This window comes from Cyprinus carpio, chromosome B5, assembly GCF_018340385.1.
Source record: "Cyprinus carpio isolate SPL01 chromosome B5, ASM1834038v1, whole genome shotgun sequence".
In the NCBI taxonomy this organism is placed as follows: Eukaryota; Metazoa; Chordata; class Actinopteri; order Cypriniformes; family Cyprinidae; genus Cyprinus; species Cyprinus carpio.
In genome coordinates, this window is record NC_056601.1 from 15,721,100 (window position 1) to 15,742,532 (window position 21,433).

The window sequence follows — 21,433 nt, forward strand, 5'->3', positions numbered from 1 at the left end:
TTAGCAATCAAAAATTTTGTTTTAATATATTTACAGTAGGAAATTTACTAAATATCTTCATGGAACATGATCTTTACTTAATATCCTACTGATTTTTGGCATAAAAGAAAAAAAAAAAAACGAATTTTGTCCCAGCAATGTATTTTTGGCTATTGCTACAAATATACCCCAGCAACTTAAGACTGGGTTTGTGGTCTAGGGTCACATATATGCATAATAACCTTAAACCTCAATCCCTATATCTGCACAGAACACAATCTGCCATTTAACTGTATGTACTCTGGGTGAGAACGCATGTCTTTGGGGTGTGAGCTCTGAGTGCAAACAAAACCATCCACCTGATATATTTTACAGAATACAAGTCTCCAACTCAAAGAGCTGTGCGACCAGTACTGTACTATGGAGAGGAAAGCTCAAGCCATTAAAGACTGCATACTGAAGCAGCCTGTTTGGAAAAATGAGAGCCTTCATCCCAAAACATGGTTAAAATTAGACCATGTCAAAGGTTTCACTGAATTTATACTGCCAAAGGACATTGCAGAAGATGGTGGTTATGACAGTAAGGAAATGTGTGAGTATAGATTTTCCTTCTTGATTGTGAAAATGCTATTTCTTACGGTTTACGCTTATGATGATTCCTCAGTACTGTTCATGTGTTAATAATTATCAAGCAAATTTAAAAAACAAGTTGTAGTCACTCTAAAATAGCCTCTTTATTTTGAATTATGAGTTGCATATGTGTTCATAAGACTGGAAAGATTGATGCCCGTCAACCATTCATTTTTCAACCATATTTAGAGGAATATTCAGTGTTCAGTACAAGTTAAACACAGTCAATGTACCACGATTTCCATGGAAATAAATAAAATCTAATTTACCCTGAAGCACTTACAATGGAAGTGAATGAAGCCAATCTGTAAATGATAAATTAATATCAATAAGACAAGAAGACATAAGCATAATTGAACAATACTTAAAAAGTATGTTAACATGATCTTAGTGTAAAAACAACACCACCAAACGTTTCTTTCAAAGTTACTACTAATACTTAAAAAGATTGAAATAATATTTTATGCAATTTTAACAGAAGAATTTATAAGTGATTTTATACTATTACGAACATCATATTTCTGCTTGATCATGCTCACTTCCTTTTTTAAGTACCTTGCCTCGGCAACCTTAGTTTTTCCTTTTTTTAACAAAAAAAGGGATGTCGGCGTTTTTTTTTTTTTTTTTTAATCATTATTTGATTTTTGTTTTTCAATATTAAACCTATTTTATAACTGTACCGAACTTGGAATATCTCTGAACATTGAAATCAGATTAGAATTCCAGCACACAAATGTTATTTCAGAGGTAAGTGTGTACTATTGGCCTCTCTGACTCAGCATTCATTTATCACACTTGACATCATGTATTCCAGTGGTCCTTAAAGTGAACACCCAAAACAAACTGTACTCAGTGATATTTACACATCTCTGTGTACATCAAATCCTGTAGTCACTCATAATTAAAAACTGCTGTAGAAAAAGAAAAAAAAAATACCATGGTTTTGAAACAATACCATGGTAAAACCATAGTGAGTACTATGTAATTACCATGTCGAACCAATATAAACATGATAATCATGCCATCCAATACATCGCTGTTTCATACTTTTTATGTAAAGTACTAGTATTCAACTGATCGTTCAACCTACAGTGTTGGAGGTTGAGAAAGACTTCATAGAAGCAGCAAAGAGAAACGACGTGGAGTGCATGAAGCTTCTCGGGAGAGGCGTTAATGTCAACTCCAAGAATGTGGTATGTCAATAAACTGCTCTAAGCTCACTTACACACATGTGTGATGAGTGTTCAAGAGCAGAATTTGCACAGTAGCAAATACAGACGTGTTTGTTCACCGTCTCTGAGCTGTTCTTATGAATTTGTGTCTCATGTCAGCACGGTCGAACTGCTCTTCATTATGCTGTGGCCTTCAGAAATGTGGAAGCTGTTGATGTGCTCCTTCGAAGGAGAGCCAAACTAGATTTGCAAGATAAGGTATATGTTTGCCCAGTCATTAATGATTGACACTGTTTCCCTTAAGATCAGAACGACACTCATACTGTGTTTCTGCAGCATGGACTGACTGCTGTTCACTTAGCAGCGTGGTTTGGGAGTTTGGAAATCCTCAAGTTACTTGTGCAAGCTGGAGCTGACCAAAGCATTGAAAATATGGTGAGCTGTTCACTTACCATACATTTAGTTTATTTATTTTCAGGTTTATTTGACAGGAACAATGGACATAAATGTACAATGTGCCAGAATTAGCAGGAAGGCTTATTTTGCATCTGCAGTCCTTGGACTGATGGTAAAATTGTCACCCTAAAATATAAAATAAATAATCTATACATAATACATGCATGCTTGAAAATGCATATAAAATTTACACTATATCTAATACATGTAGTTCTATCCCAATACATACATACATATATATATATATATATATATATATATATATATATATATATATATATATATATATATATATATATATATATATATATATATATATATATATATATATATATATATATATATATATATATATATATATATATTATATATATATATATATATATATATAATAATAATTTATCATGTAGAAACTCATGAACACACGACCTTTAACCTTTTAAGAAATAACTCTTATTTCTTTTATATTTCTGTAACACCACTAGCATTAAAAATGAGTAACTATTGCTTTTATGTAAATTAACTACTAAATTATTAAATAAGTTCATAATTTCACATTCATAAAGACTGCATTTTACCATTTTTATTATATATATATATATATATATATATATATATATATATATATTTATATATATATATATATATATATATATATATATATAATGTAAAAAAGATTCTAATGTTGTGTATTATTCTAAGTATTTTAAATTATATTTGTTTTCCATTTGAATTGTGTACACAGCAGACGCCCTCTATAAGTGAGTGACAACATCTGCCACTGCAGTTGTATAACACCTCATATGTCTTATTCATAAAGTATTTAGGACATCCTGTAAATGTAAATATTCTGTGTTCAGGAGGGTCTGAACATGATGCACTGCGCTGCCATGAACAATCACACTGATATTGTAGCTTATATTGTTGAAGACTTGCAAATGGGAGAACTTGACAAAGAAGACCAAGTAAGGAAACAGCAGTTACAATAAAAGCAAGAATCAGTATAAAACGAAACACTCAAACATAAAGTTTGCATGTTGTTTTTCTGTCAGAGGGGTAACAGGCTTTTTGCCCTGGCCGCAGCACACGGCTGTGTTCGCATGCTACAGATGCTGATGGAGGAGCCTTACAACATGGCCACCATGGAGGAAAATAAGGTTCATTTATTATATCCTACTGTTTGTAGATGCTTTTTTTAAATTCACAGTAAAATATGTGTTGTAGTTGTAATTATTTGTCAGCAGGGCCTGGTTTTCTCTGGTTTGATTGACAGGTTGGGGACACACCTCTGCATCTGGCAGCCAAAAATGGTCAATGTGAAGCACTGCAGTTACTTCTAGACAACTTTGACATTCGCAATGAGGTCAACCAGGTAAAAATATGTCCTGTTTAATGTAACAGATCCTTATCAACACAGAAAATGCACACACACATTGATGTGATGTATTTGCGGTGTGTAGGCAGGGCAGACCGCTCTGTATCTGGCTGCAGATGGAGCTCATGAGGACTGTGTACAAACCCTGCTGGAGGCACAGTGTGACCCAAACATCTTCACTTTAGTATGTACTGAGTATGGACAGAGGTGATGGTTTTAAACATCTCTCTTGAGGGCAAAGTTTTTTTTTTACCATTATTGACAATGTTTTAACCATTAAGTTTTAAACATATTCCGCATTCAGCACTGATTCTTAGAGAATGGTTGCCTGTGATGATTTTCAGAGCAGAAGCAGTCCTCTGCATCCAGTCTGTGAGAGGGGCCACTTTCCTATCGTCAAACTCCTCATCAGTAGTGGAGCCCAAATGAACGCTCAGAACCAGGTAAGACATTTTCACCATTGTTTTTTCTGCTGCCTGAAGTTTTAATGCTACCGAATTCACACTAATGTCAATTTTAAATTAAACTTAAGCATTTAGTGTAACATTACATAAGAATGGCATTTTAAACATTGTCATTAAAGTAACTAGTTAAAAGATTTTTTTTTTAATCAACTGGTCAGTATATTTTTTAATAAAAATGAATTAAGTTACATTACAGATAACTATAAGATGATAACATAGATATAACTATATTGATGATAACACAAAATTTTTATAAGAACACTACTGTTCAAAAGTTTGGGGCCAGTAAGTTATTTGTATTTTTGGTTATTTATTTATTTATTTTAGTGCTGTCAAACGATTAATCGCGATTAATCGCATCTAAAATAAAAGTTTTTGTTTACATAATATATATGTGTAGTGTATATTTATTATTTACAGATAAATACACACACATGCATGTATATACTTCAGAAAAATGTTATGTTTGAATATTAAATATATTTATAATATAAATTATATGAATATAAATATATACATGTAAATATTTTCAAAACATATACTCTATGTATGTGTATTGATATAGAAATAAATATACACAGCACACACATATATATTATATAAACAAAAACTTTTATTTTGGATGCGATTAATCGCGATTAATCATTTGACAGCACTAATTTATTTATTTATTTTCTAAAGATTAACACGAGTATTTAGCATGGATGGATACAATTATTTAGGACAGTAAAGACATTTATGATCTTATGAAAGATTAGTATTTTAAATAAATGCAGTTCTTTTTAACTTTTTTATCAAAGAATCCTGGAAAAAAGAATGTGTCATGGTTTCCACAAAACTATTAAGCAGCACAACTGTTTTCATCATTGATGATAACACAGTGTTTCTTGAGCGGCAAATATCAGAAATGATTTCTGAAGGATCATGTGACACTGAAGACTGGAGTAATGATGCTGAAAATTCAGCTTTGCCATCACTGGGAAATATTACGATATATTAAAATAGAAAACAGTTATTTTAAATGCTGCTAATATTTCAGAATATTGCTGTTTTTACTGCACTTTACTGATCAAATAATGCAACCATGGTGAGTATAAGAGGCATTTAAAAAATAAATAAATAAAATAAAACTCTTACCTTTCCTGAACTTTGAACAGTTATATGTTCAATTCAAGCTTTTGCTTTAAACACAGATACATTATTCCTCAAAGCTAAAATAATTAATAATTAATTAGTACCAAAAGTGAAAATTTATTAATTTGTATAAAATCCTTGACTGACATTTTCAAACTTTTTTTTTTTTTTTTTGGTCTCCAGTACTTAGCATTTTAACACGCATATTTTTCTTTCATGTCAACATGAGTATAATCCATATTAAGCATAAATACCCTAATGCTAGATTAAACCATCAAGATTGATTGACTGATTGATTGTTTCATTTCAGCATTTGCACACTCCACTTCATCTGGCAGTGAAGAACTGTCATATTCCAGTAATCCACACCTTACTTGAGGCTGGCTGTGATCCAAACGTAAAGGATCATGTGCGTTATCTCTTTTCATACATCATTTGTAAAACGATATTTGTCACTGCATGCATGTGTTTCAGTTATTATTAATTCACCACACTCAGATGGGGCAGACTGCACTCCATATCGCCGCTGAGATGGGAAAGGTGGATGTGGTGGAAATGATTCTAAAAGCTGGGGTGGATCTGGAGATTCAGGACAGGGTGACAGACCGTGTCTGACATTTTACACTGCCTGATAACGCTTTCAAAAGCGTAGAGAAATAGGCAATTTGTGAGAAGTTATTTTGGTACTTTTTATTTTCTCTCACAGCAAAATAAAACGGCTCTTGGAGTGGCGGCAAGGGGAAATATGGTGATTATTGTGGACATGATCATCAAAGCTGAGAGATATTTCAGATGGAAGCACGATTTTCAAATGGTAGGTATTCAGATTTCCAATGTGGGTCAAAGCAGACCGTGAAATAAACGGTATTGTGTTTTGTAAAGGAGTGGGAAGCACATTTTCCACCCACCAAACATCATGGCCTGCTATAACCTCTGTCATTTTCTATTAAACTAGGTGCAGGAGGTGTAATGCAGTATTAAAACGTGTATAACTAAATTCAGAAAGGTCACCACAGCACATTTATTTGCACAAGGGTTGCATATGTCAAAAAAATGATCATTCTTAATAACAGCGAACATAATATACACTGTGCTGTAAATATACCTGTGCTAATTTCAGCACCTGGCTTCTGGCAAATCTGGCCTTTCTCAGAGCTGGATGTTATTTGATTACCCTTTCAGAATAATACAGATGATATTGAGAGCCTTCACAGCGAATCACCACTGACGTTTAAATTAGATCACGCTCCTGACACGAAGCCGGTGCGGGATATAATATGGGACCTCGCGTACAAACACCTCAAGCGCAATGACTGGAAGACGTTGGCGGAGTTCTGGGAGTTCACAGATGATCAGGTGGCTGCCATCGAGGAGCAGTGGACAGGTCAGACAAGATGCTTTAGAATCAGATGGTTACATAAAAAAAAAAAAAAAAAACTCCAAAATAACCCCCAAACAGGAAGTACAACACCAATGTTAAATACGTTCACCCAAAAATGTAATGTCTGTCATTAATTACTCACACTCATGTCGTTCCAAACCCGTAAGACCTTCACACATCTTCAGAACACAAATTAAGATTTTTTTTTTTATGCAATCCGAGAGCTCTCTAACACTTCATAGACAGCATGGAATTCTCATAGCTTGAGTTGGATCCCTGATATCACATGGACTATTTTAATGTTCAAGTCCTTACTACATTGCTGGGTCTGGGAACATTTCAGTTACATTGCTCTCTATGGATGGTCAGAGAGCTCTCGGACTTCATCAAAAATATCTTAATTTGTGCTCCGAAGATGATTGAAGGCCTTATGGGTTTGGAACGACATGCATGAGGGTGAGTAATTAATGACAGAATATTCATTTTTGGGTTAACTATCCCTTCAAAAACTTGAGTATTTTGTTGTACTAGGTCCTAACAGTTTCCAAGAGCATGGAAACAGGATGCTTCTGATCTGGCTTCATGGAATCATGATAGAAGGGAGCAGCCCAGCCAAAGGCCTGTATGAAGCACTGCTTTCTGTTGGGATTACAAAGATTGCTGGTAGGATATGTCCACAATTTTATTGTCTATTATCTTTGTTTATAGACGTCCTGAGGGATGCGTTGCTAATACAAAAATCAATATGGCTTTGCGACTTATAAACTATACATTTATGCTTTCACAGACTTTTATAATGTCCCTTACAGTAAAATTAGCAAGGAACAAAATAGTGAAATCTCATTCTATACATTTTTTCTCATTCCCAGAAAAAATAAGAATGGAAGGAACAAACACTGATGCACGGAAATGCACCGTTTCATGAATTCAAGATGCAACAAAGACTGCTATGAACTAAAAACAGCACTTTAATTTCTAATTGATCCAACAATTAACTTTAGTACTGCCTGTGGATTAATGTACAGTACAAACTAATACAGTAACCGACTGATCTGAAACAATAATTCAGAAAACTGTAACAGATTGTTATTGTGGCTTTGTAAAACATTATGAAGTAAATGGTGACAAACAACTTTAATAAATTAAAGAAACCACATTATGTAATAAATAATGATTCTTCAATTAAAACCTTGGCAATTTCAGTATAAAACAACTTACCTTCATTTCATGTTATGAAAAAATAAATTACATTTAGGACTAAAAATGTATTACTCTAATTCAAAGCCTCTTAACAAATCAAATACTACTGAGTTACAATATCCAGACTCAAGACCTGACAGATATATGAATGAGTGTGTGTGTGTGTGTGTTAGTCCACAACTTTGATGGAGTGGATGTGAAAGGTGGAGGAGGGGCCTCTGGGTTGGCTGGAGGAGCTCTTGCTACTGGAGACAGTCTGACTCTGAAGAGCAGAGCGAGGGAATTTAGCTGCTGTTGCCTGGCCGACAGTGAGCTGTAAATGGTGAAAAAAAAAAGGGGTATGTGTGTTTGATGTTTTGATATTATCACATGTACTTCGACATCTATAGGGATGTTTCTTGATACCTGAGTGACAGGGTGGTGTCTTTCTACAACAACAGAACTCATGGGAGGAGCCACGCCCATGAGATGCAGAGCTGCAGGAGGGCGGCCCGTCCGGTTATGCTCTGGCCGTCCCGTCAAACGAGCAGTCACTGTCTTGGAGGCTTTTTGCTTGCCAGCTGTTACTATCCGTGTGCTCGCCTAAAGAAGAGAATAGTAGTGCCATTAAAAGCAAGCAGTTTTCAGAACATTCGATACACAAATAAATAATATTTAATCACAAACATTTTGAAAAGACAGGTTAGAAACCGTGTTGGTATAAAATTTATTATATACTTGCAGTGAAATGTGGTACCTGTCTGAAAGAGCTTGTACTGCCCCCTGGTGGTCCGGAGGAATTCACCACCGTGGTTGAGAAAAAAGTTTCTGCTCTTGGGCCTGTGCTTGAGCCAGGCTGAGAGACAAATTGTTCCTGAAGAGAGGGATAAATAAAACCAAGCATTTAAAACCATTCTGACAGATTATACTGTCATGTGAAATTTTCTAGGAAATAAAACACAAAAAAATGCAAAATTAAGCATTTGGTCCTAAATTAAGTAACTGAGGTAAACTTGGCAACTAAAGGGCATCTGTAAATACACTAAAAAGAAACACTACAATCTCGTAATGATGTTCCATCAAGCTTAAAATTGAAATGGAGAGCATTGCATGCACAATGTATATCAATATGAACACAATAGTGCTAAACATGACTGCTGGGTTCAAAGCATTGTTTCTTACATCCTCTACATCCTCTGTAATGCTGTGGGAGGGGCCCAGATGTACTGGACTCTCCATGACAACTGGACTGAGTCGTGATGACGAGACAGTCCGTGGAGGGTGGTTGGCCATTGAACTGATGCTTGGCTCGTCCCCTGCAAGTGGAACATCTACACAGAAAAATAATAATAATGAAGGCTAGAGTCATGATACTGCATAAGGTTTGATCTTTGAAAATAATTTCGCAAACTAAAAAAAGAATATAGTACCATGAACATGAAGATACTAACAGCCCTGCTTTAATTTGAATTATTGTTTCGGATCTGATTTCATTCTTTTAATATCAAATTCTGTCTCACACTCTCTCTCTGATGCTCATTGCCTCAAAAAAAAAAAAAAAATTAAATAAAGGAACAGTCGCAATGAAATTTGGCAAAATTTCACAGGCTTCTGCTGTTTGTTTAGCCCAAACCTATGAATGGCTGGCTTATAGTTGTATGCACACCCTGGAATAAGTATTTTAAACAGAAAAATATCAATCAACACACTTCAACCTTGAACATTTGTCTACCTTTACTGCTAATTTCATTGTATATACAGTATGAGCTAAATGATGGGACAATAGAAGGGAAAAAGGTTGATTATGATGCAGGAATATTAAACTTTTGACAAGTAAAGCCAGAGGCTAGAAAACCATTACCGCAATCAATCTGATTTAGTTGCCATATAAAATTTAGAAATGTTATTTAGAAATGACCTTCTGTCAAATCCTCGGTTTTTAACAGTAACGTGAAGAGGTTTTATGACATTCAACATTTTTTTGCATATCATGGGAAATTTCTGAGTATCTGTCAATCTACACTTCAAGAATGTAACAACATGTTAACCTAGTACATCATGCCTTTAATGTGGTCATTGCCACTTTAATTGAGCTGAACCTATCTATCATCTTACCACGGTCCAGTCTACCCGCTTCTCCAGTGTTAAACATGCCAAGGGCCTCGATGTTGAGTGCGCAGACACCACGCATGAACGCTTTCTTCATAGAGTCCTCATAGCGCTCTCGCTCCGTGTGCAGCCTGTGGATTTCAGCTTGAGCTTTCTGGAGCTCCTCTACATGCTGACAAACACAATCACAAAACTTTCATGTAATGTCTAAACCCAGTAACTTTTTAAACATCGAATCACTCACACTTTCAGTAAAATTGTGGTATGGGCTCCAATCACCTGTGCAATCTTGGCCTCATAGTCTGTAGAGAGCTGCATGCACACATCCTCTGCTCTGGCACAACATGCTCTCTCCACACGCTCCTGCCACCTGTTCTGGATGAGTGAGTGCCAGCCTGCCCACACCTTCCTCTTGAGCTGCAAATGATAGTACACACCCAAAACCATTAACACCTAAACCTCAAACAAAAAAAAAAAAAAATGTATTTATATTTTATTTAAAAAATAATAATAATAATAAAATGAAATGTTTCTGAAAGAAGTCTCTTATTGTTTGGTAAAAGTAAAACAGCAATTCTTTTAAATATTTTTACTATTTAAAATAACTATTTTAAAACGTAATAACTCCTGTAATGGAAATGTTGAATTTTAAACAGCCATTTCTCCAGTTTTCAGTGTTACATGATCCTTCAGAAATCATTATAATATGCTGATTTGCTGCTCAAGAAACATTTCTTATTGTTGAAAACTGACTGAAGAATTTGGATAAAGGTAGTGTGTATTTAAAAAAAAATTTAAAAAAAAAGAAAGAAAAAACCATTCAACAGCTTTGTTGAAGAGTTACCAAAACACAAATAGGCTTTTGAAATATATAGAATAATCCCAATCAGTGTTGGCAGTAACTAGTTACAGTAATAATATTACTTTGTGCAGTAACTAGTAGTGGAACTAATTACTAATATGATTTCAGTAATAATATTTGGTTCCACTTTACATATTTTAAGGTGTCCTTGTTACAGTGTAATTATACATTTAAGTACTGAGTAATATTAAACTATATACATATACTTACTATAAGGTTAGAGTTATAATTATAGTTTAGTTTAGGGTTACTTGCATGTAATTATGCATAATGTATTGTTATTATAATAGTAAGTACATGTAACGTGTAACAAGGACACCTTAAAATAAAGTGTTACCAAATATTTCAGATATCACCCATAAAACAGCTAGTTACAGTACCTACTTACTTTTGATTACTTAACACCTACTGATCTGAAGTCTAACAATCCAATAATTCCTAGATTTATTTCCATACTTTTCAAAACTTACATTCAACAAATGGAAATATTGCCATTACACTGATTTTGTGAGAAGAAAAGATAATCTCAACACTAATGTGTGGCAATGGAAGATGTGGCATTACTTTACTCCCACCCACATCCCTCTGAACACGATATAAATTGTATTACTATAATTAAAAATCTTTTTAGAAAACAAAACATTTTCTTACGAACTTATGGTGTTTCTTTTGATTGAATACATCATGAAATATAATTGTATTATGGGTAACAGAAAAATTAGCTTTACTTTGTTTCAAGCTACACATGACTATTAATGAGGTTAATACAACACTTAAAAGTCACCATTATTAATCACCACTGAGTGTTTGTAATAACTCCTGACTGCAATCCAATGTGGATTTTGGTCAAATGATGAGGCAGAAGTATATTGTTAGTAACATTTCAGAACTATCCTTTTAAGTGCAGATAGGCTGTGAAACTGCAATTTCTCCAAGAAAAGAAAATACAAAACACAAGCCTGTCTTAAGTATCAATCTGACGTGAGTAAACAACACCGTCTGAAAAACATCTGCCCTGTGTGCGTGTGCTGTCAGTCTGAGCTGCCCCGTCTCACCTCCTCTCTGGCAGCACACTGTTGTAGTCTCCACTGGGAGAAACTCCTCATCAGCTCCAGCTTCTCCCTCTGCCTGTCAAGCGCCCTGCTCAGATTCACGATCACCTGCAGATGGTAAAGGCCAAGGAGGAGATGACAGACTGCAAAACAGAGACTTACAGCCTGTAAAAAACTGACACAGAGCAACATTTTGCACCCCATATGCTGAATTTCAAAGTTTTATATTCAATACCAATATCTCTGTAACTTTAGCAAATGTTTATTAACTTAATAGTACAGGACCAGCCTATTAATTATCGATATCTGTGTGCACCTCATCTTTTCTCTGGTTAGAGATCTTGTAGGTGTTGAGCAGGTCTTTGAGAGCATCCATCTCAGCATTTACAGCAGCCATATGGGCTGCATGTTTCTCCCTCTCCTTCTTAAGCTCCAGTCTGTGCTGCTCCACAAAGGCCAGTTTCCATTTCCTCAGCTCCATCATCACATTACTCTGTACACAGACCAAGAAACAGTTCCCATAATGCATTATAGTATGAAGAAAAACACTACTTACCAGTGTTATTTTAATATCGCTGAAATACCATTAGTTCAACATTTGAAGTTTTTTTCCATTTAAATTTTTAGTTATTTTGCTGTTTTTATAATTTTTTAATATATATATTTATTTTATTTTTGTCATTTTAGTACATCAAGTTCAACTAAATGAAAATGTTGCCTTGACAAACATGATTTTTTTTCAATTAACATTTATTTTATTTCTCTGTTTGTTTATGGTTTTAGTTTTAGTTAACTATAACTATGCTACTTACAATACATAATTGTAGTTGTACCTTAAGGTTTGTGCTCCAGGTGTCCAAAATGTTCTCCATCTTGTTCAGGTTCTCCTCTGAGATGAACATCTCAGTCATGACGATGGTCAGAGCATCAGGGCTGCTTTGTCCTGATCTGTCACATCCAGTCTGCAACCTCGCTGATCTTTCCTCAGATAACACAGACCTGTCTGCCATGCTCTCAGCTGAAGTAGAAGCAATATTATAAAACAGATAGTTCTAACTCTAAATTCTGATCGGATGAGACACATTTGAAAAGCAAGAGGGCTGAGAAATTCATGAAGTTACCCTCGGATGTTCGACTTTGTGGTCTGGATTCTTCTAATGACGGGGTTGGCGTAGCCCTGTTGTTTGAGTGCCTTTCATTATCTGAAATAAAACAAAGAGTGGTTTTCAGTCTTTTTGACTACAAGGCCCTCCACTGCCAAAGACAACTTTGAAAGCCTCCAAAAATATTTCTGATACTCCTCCTCTTATAACAAAAATGCCCACTCATTATTTACATAAACAAACAAGGTGCGGCAATATAGTAAAACAATTCAGTAAAAGTATTATGAACAATCAAAATAATTAAATTCCAATAACAGAATGTTATACATGGTTTACACTTTTTATTACCAGTAAATTAACATGACTCATTTACATTTTTTTTCCTTGCAAATATCAATTTCTACATATCTACATTTCTAAATATCAGTTTCTCTTTATAAAACATTTACATTACGTAAAGGGATACTCCACCCCAAAATGAAAATTTTGTCATTAATCACTTACCCACATGTCATTCCAAACCCGTAAAAGCTCCGTTCGTCTTCGGAACACAATTTAAGATATTTTGGATGAAAACCGGGAGGCTTGAGACTGTCCCATAGACTGCCAAGTAAATAACAGTGTCAAGTTCTGTGTCTCTCCATATCACCGTTTGCTGCGTCTGCTCTTCTGTGTCATCTGCGCCACAAGGATGCGCTGTTTTCTTTCAAATCAAAGCCTAAATACATGTAGAAACAGTGCATCCTTGTAGCATGGCTGATACAGAAGAGCATACGGTGATATGGAGAGACACAGAGGAGACTGTTGACAAAGGAATCTTTGAATAAAGTCGTTATTTTTGTTTTCTTCGCTTACAAAAAGTGTTCCCGTCGCTTCATATAAACCAGATTGAATGTCTCATGGCAGATAGAGTATTCTGATGACGACTTTCATACCTTTTATGGACCTTGATACTGTTATTTACTTGGCAGTCTATGGGACAGTCACAGGCCTCCTGGTTTTCATCCAAAATATCTTAAATTGCGTTCCAAAGACGAACAGAGCTTTTACGGATTTGGAACGACATGACGGCAAGTGATTTATGACAAAATGTTCATTTTGGGGTGGAGTATCCCTTTAAGGTTTTATTCATTTCCACAACTTCTCCATGTCTACAAATTGCAATTCCTTCATTCAGTATAGAGCCCTGATCCCTAAAGGGAACAAATTAAGAAATTATTTCAGATTTAATCTGTTCTTGCGGGCCCTTTGGATGTGTGCTGAGATCCCCCACAGTAAAGAATCACTGCTTTAAATCTACAGACCTCTCAACCAAATAATTTCTTACAACATTGGTGTCTGCAATTTGGAATTATAAAGCACTATTATCTCCTAAATCTGCATTATATATTAGTAAGGGGTCTACCTGCATTGTGTTGAGCAGGTGTTCCTCTTTTAGTCGTATGCTGTAAACTCTTGGAGAGTTGAGTTGTGCTCAACGGCTGTGATGGGAAACTCGGTTCATATTTAGGAGTCACAACAGCATAACGAAGAAGTTCTTCATACTCATCCTGAAAATTTGAAAGAGAAGAAACAAACGTCAAAGAAAATCAGAGTCATGTACCTTAGCGATCTTTGTGATGGTGGATATGATAACTCACCTGAAGCGCAGAGGAAACTGAGCTGCCTCTGTCTGAATCTCTTGGTAAAACTGGACTATTTTGCTCCCCTTCATCTGATGACATCTGAAATACAGAATGAATCAGGATGTGTTACATATAATAATGTTTAAATGGCTCATTTAAGTTCAAATATACCAAAAGAACCAATTTTTCTTAAATGCAAGAACTGTATTGCTTGATAGCTATTTCTAGTCTACTTCAAAACTGTTTAATCTTATATAACTCCAAGGTATCGTTGCTAAAACAATAAATAAATAAAAAAAAACCTTAAAAAGAAACTGATTAAGACAACTCGATCTATCAGCTAAAAGTTTTACATACAAAATACTACTAATAAACTACCAATAATGTATTTATATAATCATTAGTTGAAAATCTACCGAACAGTGCAAGGTTTTTGTTTATTTGAGCAGCAGCAGAAGCAGTGATTTCTCCAGTGGTTTTTCTCGAAGTAAGGAAACTTAGCAGTTTTTGTTTACAAATGTTCATATGACAAAGTCAAATACTGACTCAGTTGTCACGCAGGAAGACGTAAACAGCCAGTCCCAGAACCGAAGCAAAAGTGCAAACTAAGTTCCTGTTGTAGCTTCACAGCGCTGCGTTAGCCTCTTACTGAGTTCCTGAGCTAAATCTGCTAAGCATCGTGTGTGGTGCGGCAGAGAGATAAAACAGTACGATCGTTACCTTCTCAGTGAGACTTTTAAAGGTATTTGTTCCTCTATAACACAACGCAATCCTTCAATCTGCAAGTACACACTCTACTGTTAAAAAGCACTGTTTCAAACTACTACACGCTGCAGTAAAAGCAGTTTTGATTGGTTGAAAAATTGGCATGTCTCTCTTCAGGTTTGTAATTGGGTAGAATGTTTCCGTAGTAACAGTGACGCGGAAGCGTCTGTTGTATTGTTCTTTTGATATGTAACTACTAACGTTAGAGGTCTTCTCGGGTCCTAAAATTCATACTCGACCCGAATCACTTCTTACCCGAACCCGACGTGCATAAATAAAGACCCGACCCTAGACAAACACGATGAAATTATAACCGAGTTCGGACTTATATGAAAAAGCTAACAGTGTTACAAAAAAAATAACAAATAAAAATAAAAAAAAACATATATATATAAGTCATTTAACAGACGCTTTTATACAAAGCGACTTACAAATGAGGACAATGGAAGCAATCAAAATCAACAAAAGAGCAATGATACAAGTGCTATAACAAGTCTCAGTTAGCTTAACACAGTACACATACCTGTAGCAAGGACTTTTTAATATAATATAATAAATAAAAAGAAAACAGATAGAATACAAAATGAATAGAGCAAGCTAGTATTAGAGGTCTTTTTTGCTTTTGTTAATTGTATAATTAATGACAAGAAAACAGATATAATACAAAAAGATTAGAAAGCTACAGTAGTTTTTTTTTAAGAAAACATGCAGCAAATGAATAGAGTGCAAGTCTAAAAGTGACTTTATTACTTTAAGAATAGAATTAGAATGCTAGAGTTAGAGGGTCAAATAAAGATTATTTAGTTTTTCTTTTTAGATATTTTAGTATTTTTAGTTTTTTGTTGTTTTGTTTTTGTTTTTTTGCTTTGCTTTGCATTTCTTAGCATTAAGTACACACATTTGATTAGTGACTCATATATAAATATTTCTTATATTCGTAAATATTTCTTTACGTAAATATTCAATTCATGCGCTTCAGTTATCTTTTTTGATTACTGATGCATTAAAGATGGCTCCGACTGATTTTCAATATTCAGATTGAATATTTACGAATATTTTAGAAAAGTTGTAATAAAATAAGAAATATCTTTATCGTTTATTTAAACTTTACTTCCCCATTTTATTTTATTACAACTTTACGTTTTTTAATCCATACTTTTATGTGTATTGCCAGTTTGAATGACAGATCAATCTCAGACTTGTCAACATATAATATACTATAATAAATAGGCTAAAGAAAAACAAAAACACAAAGAAAGGAAATCAGATAAGAAAATCAATCTGAGCCATCATTAATGCATCAAGAATCAAAAAGATAACTGAAGTGCATGACTTGAATGAATGAATCAAGCCTCATAATAATGACCCTGTAATGGGACATCACACGGCTTGGGATCCATTTGCAGGCTTTTATTAATGCTCAAGTACAACAGGCAGAAATAGGGACCAGCAAACAAACACAATATCACAGAAAGAACAGTCTCGTTGTCGTTAGTCAGATAAAGGGTCTGGCCAGGAAGCAAGCATTCACAGTTCGTGATACAAGCAAGGGTCGAGGCAGGCAGCATATGTTCAAACATCAAAGTCCAGGCAGATAATCCAAGGGGCAAACAGCAGAGAAACAAGACGATAATACAGACGTGGGTCACAATGGGTAGACAATCAGAAATAATGCTCAGAATTGATAACCAAAGGAATAGCAAGACTTCGCAAAGAGACTGTGTGCCAGAGTGGCTTATAAAGCCCAGGTAATGAGTCTCAGGTGCTTCGGGCAATCAGAGCCAGATGTAGGGGCTGATGGGAAATGTAGTCAGAATATGGTGTAAAAGACAGTCAGTACTCAGGGGATGGCGCCCTCTGCTGGTCAGAGGAGGGAATCACGGAGTTTGTCCCTGTAACAGAGCCCCTTCCCTGTGAACGCCTCCTGGTGTGAGGAGGCAAACGGTGCTGGGGTCTCCCTCGGGGTCGAGGTGCCGGTCTCTCCGGATGAGTATGATGGAACTCCTCCACCAAATTGGGGTCCAGGATGTCATTCGCATTGACCCAAGAGTGTTCCTTCAGACCGTACCCCTCCCAATCCACCAGGTATTGGAGATTTCATCTCCGGCGCCTGGAGTCTAGCAACTCCTTGACCTGGTACGCCTCCTCTCCCTCCATGATGAGAGGTTGAGGACCCTGATCACCAGACCTCTCCTCCCCCTCCTCTCTCGGACCAGCAGCAGGCTTGAGCAGTGACATATGGAAAGTGGGAGAGATGTGATAATGATTAGGCAAGGCAAGGCGAGGCGATAGGATACAGGGGTTATCTGACAAATAATTTGGAAGGGACCCACATACCTGGGACTTAGTTTTTTGCATGGGAGTCGAAGACATAGATCCTTAGTGGAGAGCCATACCCACTGTCCAGGGGCATACTCAGGTCCAGGGTGGCAATGGCGATCTGCCTGCTCCTTTTGTCGATGAACAGCCCGTCGTAAGTGAACGTGGGCCTGATTCCAGGTATCCTCACAGCATTGTAGCCAGTCATTGACAGCAGGGACATTTGTAGGTTCGCCTGACCAAGGGAATAGTGGGGGTTGGAACCCCAGCACACATTGGAATGGCTTGAGTCCAGTAGATGGCTTACAGACGGAGTTTTGGACATACTCCTCCCCCATTATGAAGCAATTCCAGTCCTTCTGGTTTTGACTGCAATATGACCTTAGGAAACGAGTAAGCCCTTGATTGAGTCTCTCGACCTGGCTATTAGTCTGTGGATGATACCCTGACGTTAGGCTTATGTTAACCCCCAACATAGAGAAGAATGCTGACTAGACTCATGAAGTAAACTGGGGTCCTCTGTCAGACACAGTATCCTCAGGCAGACCATAAATCTGAAATACCATGTTACAGAGTTGTTCTGCTGTCTCCATGGCCATCGGAGCTTAGGTAGAGGGATCAGTCAACAGGCTTTAGAGAAATGGTCGATGATGGTGAGGATGGTGGTGTAACCATTGGAAGCTGGGAGATCTGTGATAAAATCAATCGCAATATGGGACCAGGGATGTTGAGGGATGGGTAATGGTTGAAGCAGACCGGCTTGTTGTAGTCGTGATGCTTTCTGGGTGTTACAGGTCTCACACTGATGGATAAAGGTTGTGGTGTCTTTGGACAGCATTGGCCACCAGAAACGATTATCCAGGATCTGGATAGTGGCATTAATACCAGGATGTCCAGAACTCGGTAGAGTATGGACCTTAGCAAGTACCAGCTCTCGGAACTCTTCTGGTACAAACACCCGATTGGGTGGATGAAAAAACTGCTGACTACTCTTGTCTAACTCAGGTTCGGATTCATTGAACGGCTACAGGGTGTCCGGTCAGAACATTAGGTCTCACACCAGGAATGTACTTCAGGGTGATTTATTGTGCAAAGATGTGTGTGGTTACATGTATCCACACAATCCTTAAACGGGCCACTTCTAACTAATTTAAGTATGAAATATTGACTATAAACACATCTACACATCCAGCCTCTATACTGTCTTGGTTCTCACTCCGCGGAAAGTTTTGGAACAGTCCAAATCACGAACACAGGCGGGAGGGCTGGAAAAGTTCACTTTCAAGGGGTGGCCTTGAAAAGCATTGGTTTGTTCAATCTCTCTCAGCAAATCCCACTAAATGGGAGCTAAAATTACATTTGAAGGTAGAATGGTCTCGACTGTCTGTGGTTTCTGTTCAACCTTGTGCTGCCTTGATAGAGCATCGGCTTTGATAGAGGACTGCACCAAGACCACTATTAGTCGCATCAACCTCAACAACAAACGGGAGTTCTGGATCTGGGTGATGGAGTATTGGAGCTGTGGTGAAATGTTGCTTCAGCTGATGAAAAGCCTCGATGGCTGTATCTGACCATAGTAGACGATTAGTACCCTTCTTGACCATCGCTGTAAGAGGACCTGCCACAGAGCTGAAGTTTCTGATAAATCTCCTATAGAAGTTGTTGAATCCCAGGAAGCGCTGCAACTCCTTTATGGTAGAGGGTTGAAGGCCAGTTTAACCCTTTAGCGCGTACGATCACACCGGTGTGATCAGTCTTGGCTGGTCCCTGAAGCGTACGATCACACCGGTGTGATTAGAACTTTCAGTGTGTCACGTCATCAACTGCTGAATTTAAATCTGCTTTGCGCTTTGGCTGGCGCAGAGCCAGATCAGATGCGCTGAGTGCTGGACATATTATCACAAATATTCAGTGTTTTCAAGCATATAATGCTTATTTTAGGTTTCAGATATTTAAAAACACATAAGTACTAGCAAAAACATACATTTACAGTTTGTAAAATACACGCTGATGTCTATGGAAACGGCAATAATGACCCTTACAAATATAATCTGACTACATGTTTTTATTGATATCATATACAGATCGTGTAGGTAACTATAAAGTTTATTCTGCCTTTCTCCGAGTTTACCTGAGACATACTTTAACGTGTTTCGGGAGGAAAGGATGAATTTGCGTGCTGTAAATCCCACAGCTCGGATTCAGCGCGTACTAACATGGCGGCGCCCATCACCCGGTATAGATCAACTAACACGGTCGATATAAAAGTGTTTAAACTACCAAATATATTAACTTGCACATACTTCAGAATCGGAATATCAGATATACCATAATATAGTGAGTATGTTTGTGAATATTTTGAATAAAACAGGAAAAACGAAATAAAAACGGTCCATGTGTCATACAGATCTATTTTGGCTTTGGTGTGTCACATGACAAGCATGACGCGTCGCCATGGAAACAATAAGGCGGTACACTCTAAATAACGGTCGCCTGAAAAAGAACTCACGCCGGGGGTCTCAGCTTGAATATTTTAAACTCACGTGCGAAAGGGTTAAGACTGCTTTCACATTGTTCTCATCCATGGCGACCCCCTCAGAACTGATAATGTATCCCAGGAAAGTCGTAGAGGTTTGGAGAATCTCACATTTCTCCGCCTTGGCATAGAGCTTGTACTGAATCAGTCGTTGGAGAATGGCTCAGACATGCTGGACATGTTCTTGAAGGGAAGTAGAAAACACTAGGATATCGTCGATGTATACAATCACAGTTTTGTTTAGCATATCTCGGAAGACCTCATTGATAAAGGACTGGAAGAATGACGGACTATTGACCAGTCCGAAGGGCATAACCAAATATTCATAGTGGCCAGTGCATGTGGAGAAAGCCGTCTTCCACTCGTCCCCTCCCGAATATGAATCAAGTTGTAAGCACTCCATAAGTCCAATTTCGTATAATACTTGGCTGAACGGAGCTGTTCCAGAGCTGCAGGTCAGTGGTAAAGGGTAAAGGAATTTTACCGTCATCTCATTTAACCCCTGATAGTCGAAGTCCTCCACCTTTCTTCTTAATGAAGAAGAAGCCAGCAGATGCAGGTGACATTGAGGGACGAATGAAGCCATTAGCCACCTCCTCCTCAATGTAATTCCTCATTGCTTCTGATTCAGGCTGAGACAGGGGAAATATGCGGCCCTTGGGGGTTGTAGCTCCAGGCAATAGTTCAATGGCGCAGTCATTAATGCGATGAGGAGGCAACTGGGTAGCCTTATCCTTGCTGAAGAGTCAGGTCTGCATACTCTGATGGCAGATTGACTAGTTCTTCTTCCTCCTTAGACAGGCTAACAGAACAAACAGGCAGACATGAAACTGTCGCAAGACAACGAGAGTGGCATGAATTACTCCATTGACAGATTTGTTCCTCAGTCCAGGAAACAAGGGGGTTATGTCGGCATAACCATTGTAGGCCAAGAATTACGGGTGCAGTAGAGCTTTGAATGATGTAGAACTGAATCTTTTCCCTGTGTAGAACTCCAATTTGCATCTCCAGTTCCTGAGTAGTGAATGATATCCGACCTGACCCCAGTGGACGTCCATCTATAGCTTCCACTGTTAACAAAGAATCATATCTACTTAGTGCAATCATGTTCTTCTCTGCAAACTCTCTTGACATAAAGTTTCCTGCTGCTCCAGAATCTAACAGGGCTTATGTAGAAACTGAGCTCCCATTCTTTGTAATCGTAACAGGAACAGTAACACAGTGATCGGGGTTTAATGTATTAACATTGACACTCACTGAAGATGGACGCTCTCGACGTGGTCTATTGGGGC

At 37.1% G+C, this 21,433-nt stretch overlaps 2 protein-coding genes across 3 annotated transcripts; one reads left to right on the top strand and one right to left on the bottom strand.

Annotated features, from left to right (window-relative positions):
• The first annotated feature begins 267 nt into the window (after positions 1 to 267).
• Positions 268 to 7,603, top strand: ankdd1b (ankyrin repeat and death domain containing 1B). 2 transcript variants are annotated; one of them, XM_042724606.1, is made up of 15 exons: positions 279 to 571; positions 1,702 to 1,802; positions 1,941 to 2,039; positions 2,118 to 2,216; positions 3,098 to 3,202; positions 3,290 to 3,394; positions 3,511 to 3,609; positions 3,698 to 3,796; positions 3,957 to 4,055; positions 5,521 to 5,619; positions 5,709 to 5,807; positions 5,917 to 6,024; positions 6,393 to 6,594; positions 7,123 to 7,254; positions 7,461 to 7,603. In XM_042724606.1, the coding sequence occupies exons 1-15, from the start codon at positions 400 to 402 to the stop codon at positions 7,514 to 7,516; spliced, it is 1,674 nt and encodes a 557-aa protein (XP_042580540.1). In that variant the 5' UTR covers positions 279 to 399; the 3' UTR covers positions 7,517 to 7,603. The 2 variants fall into 2 exon arrangements, with proteins under 2 accessions (XP_042580538.1, XP_042580540.1); XM_042724604.1 differs by lacking the exon at positions 7,461 to 7,603 and having other exon boundaries at positions 268 to 571; positions 7,123 to 7,396.
• poc5 (POC5 centriolar protein homolog (Chlamydomonas)) lies at positions 7,542 to 15,402 on the bottom strand. Its single transcript, XM_042724607.1, is given in 13 exon segments — positions 7,542 to 8,104; positions 8,197 to 8,373; positions 8,528 to 8,644; positions 8,953 to 9,101; positions 9,886 to 10,051; positions 10,159 to 10,338; positions 11,797 to 11,901; positions 12,110 to 12,286; positions 12,627 to 12,811; positions 12,915 to 12,995; positions 14,302 to 14,446; positions 14,537 to 14,620; positions 15,242 to 15,402. Coding segments are annotated over 12 exon segments (1,710 nt in total). The 5' UTR covers positions 15,242 to 15,402; the 3' UTR covers positions 7,542 to 7,960.
• Positions 15,403 to 21,433: the final 6,031 nt, after the last annotated feature.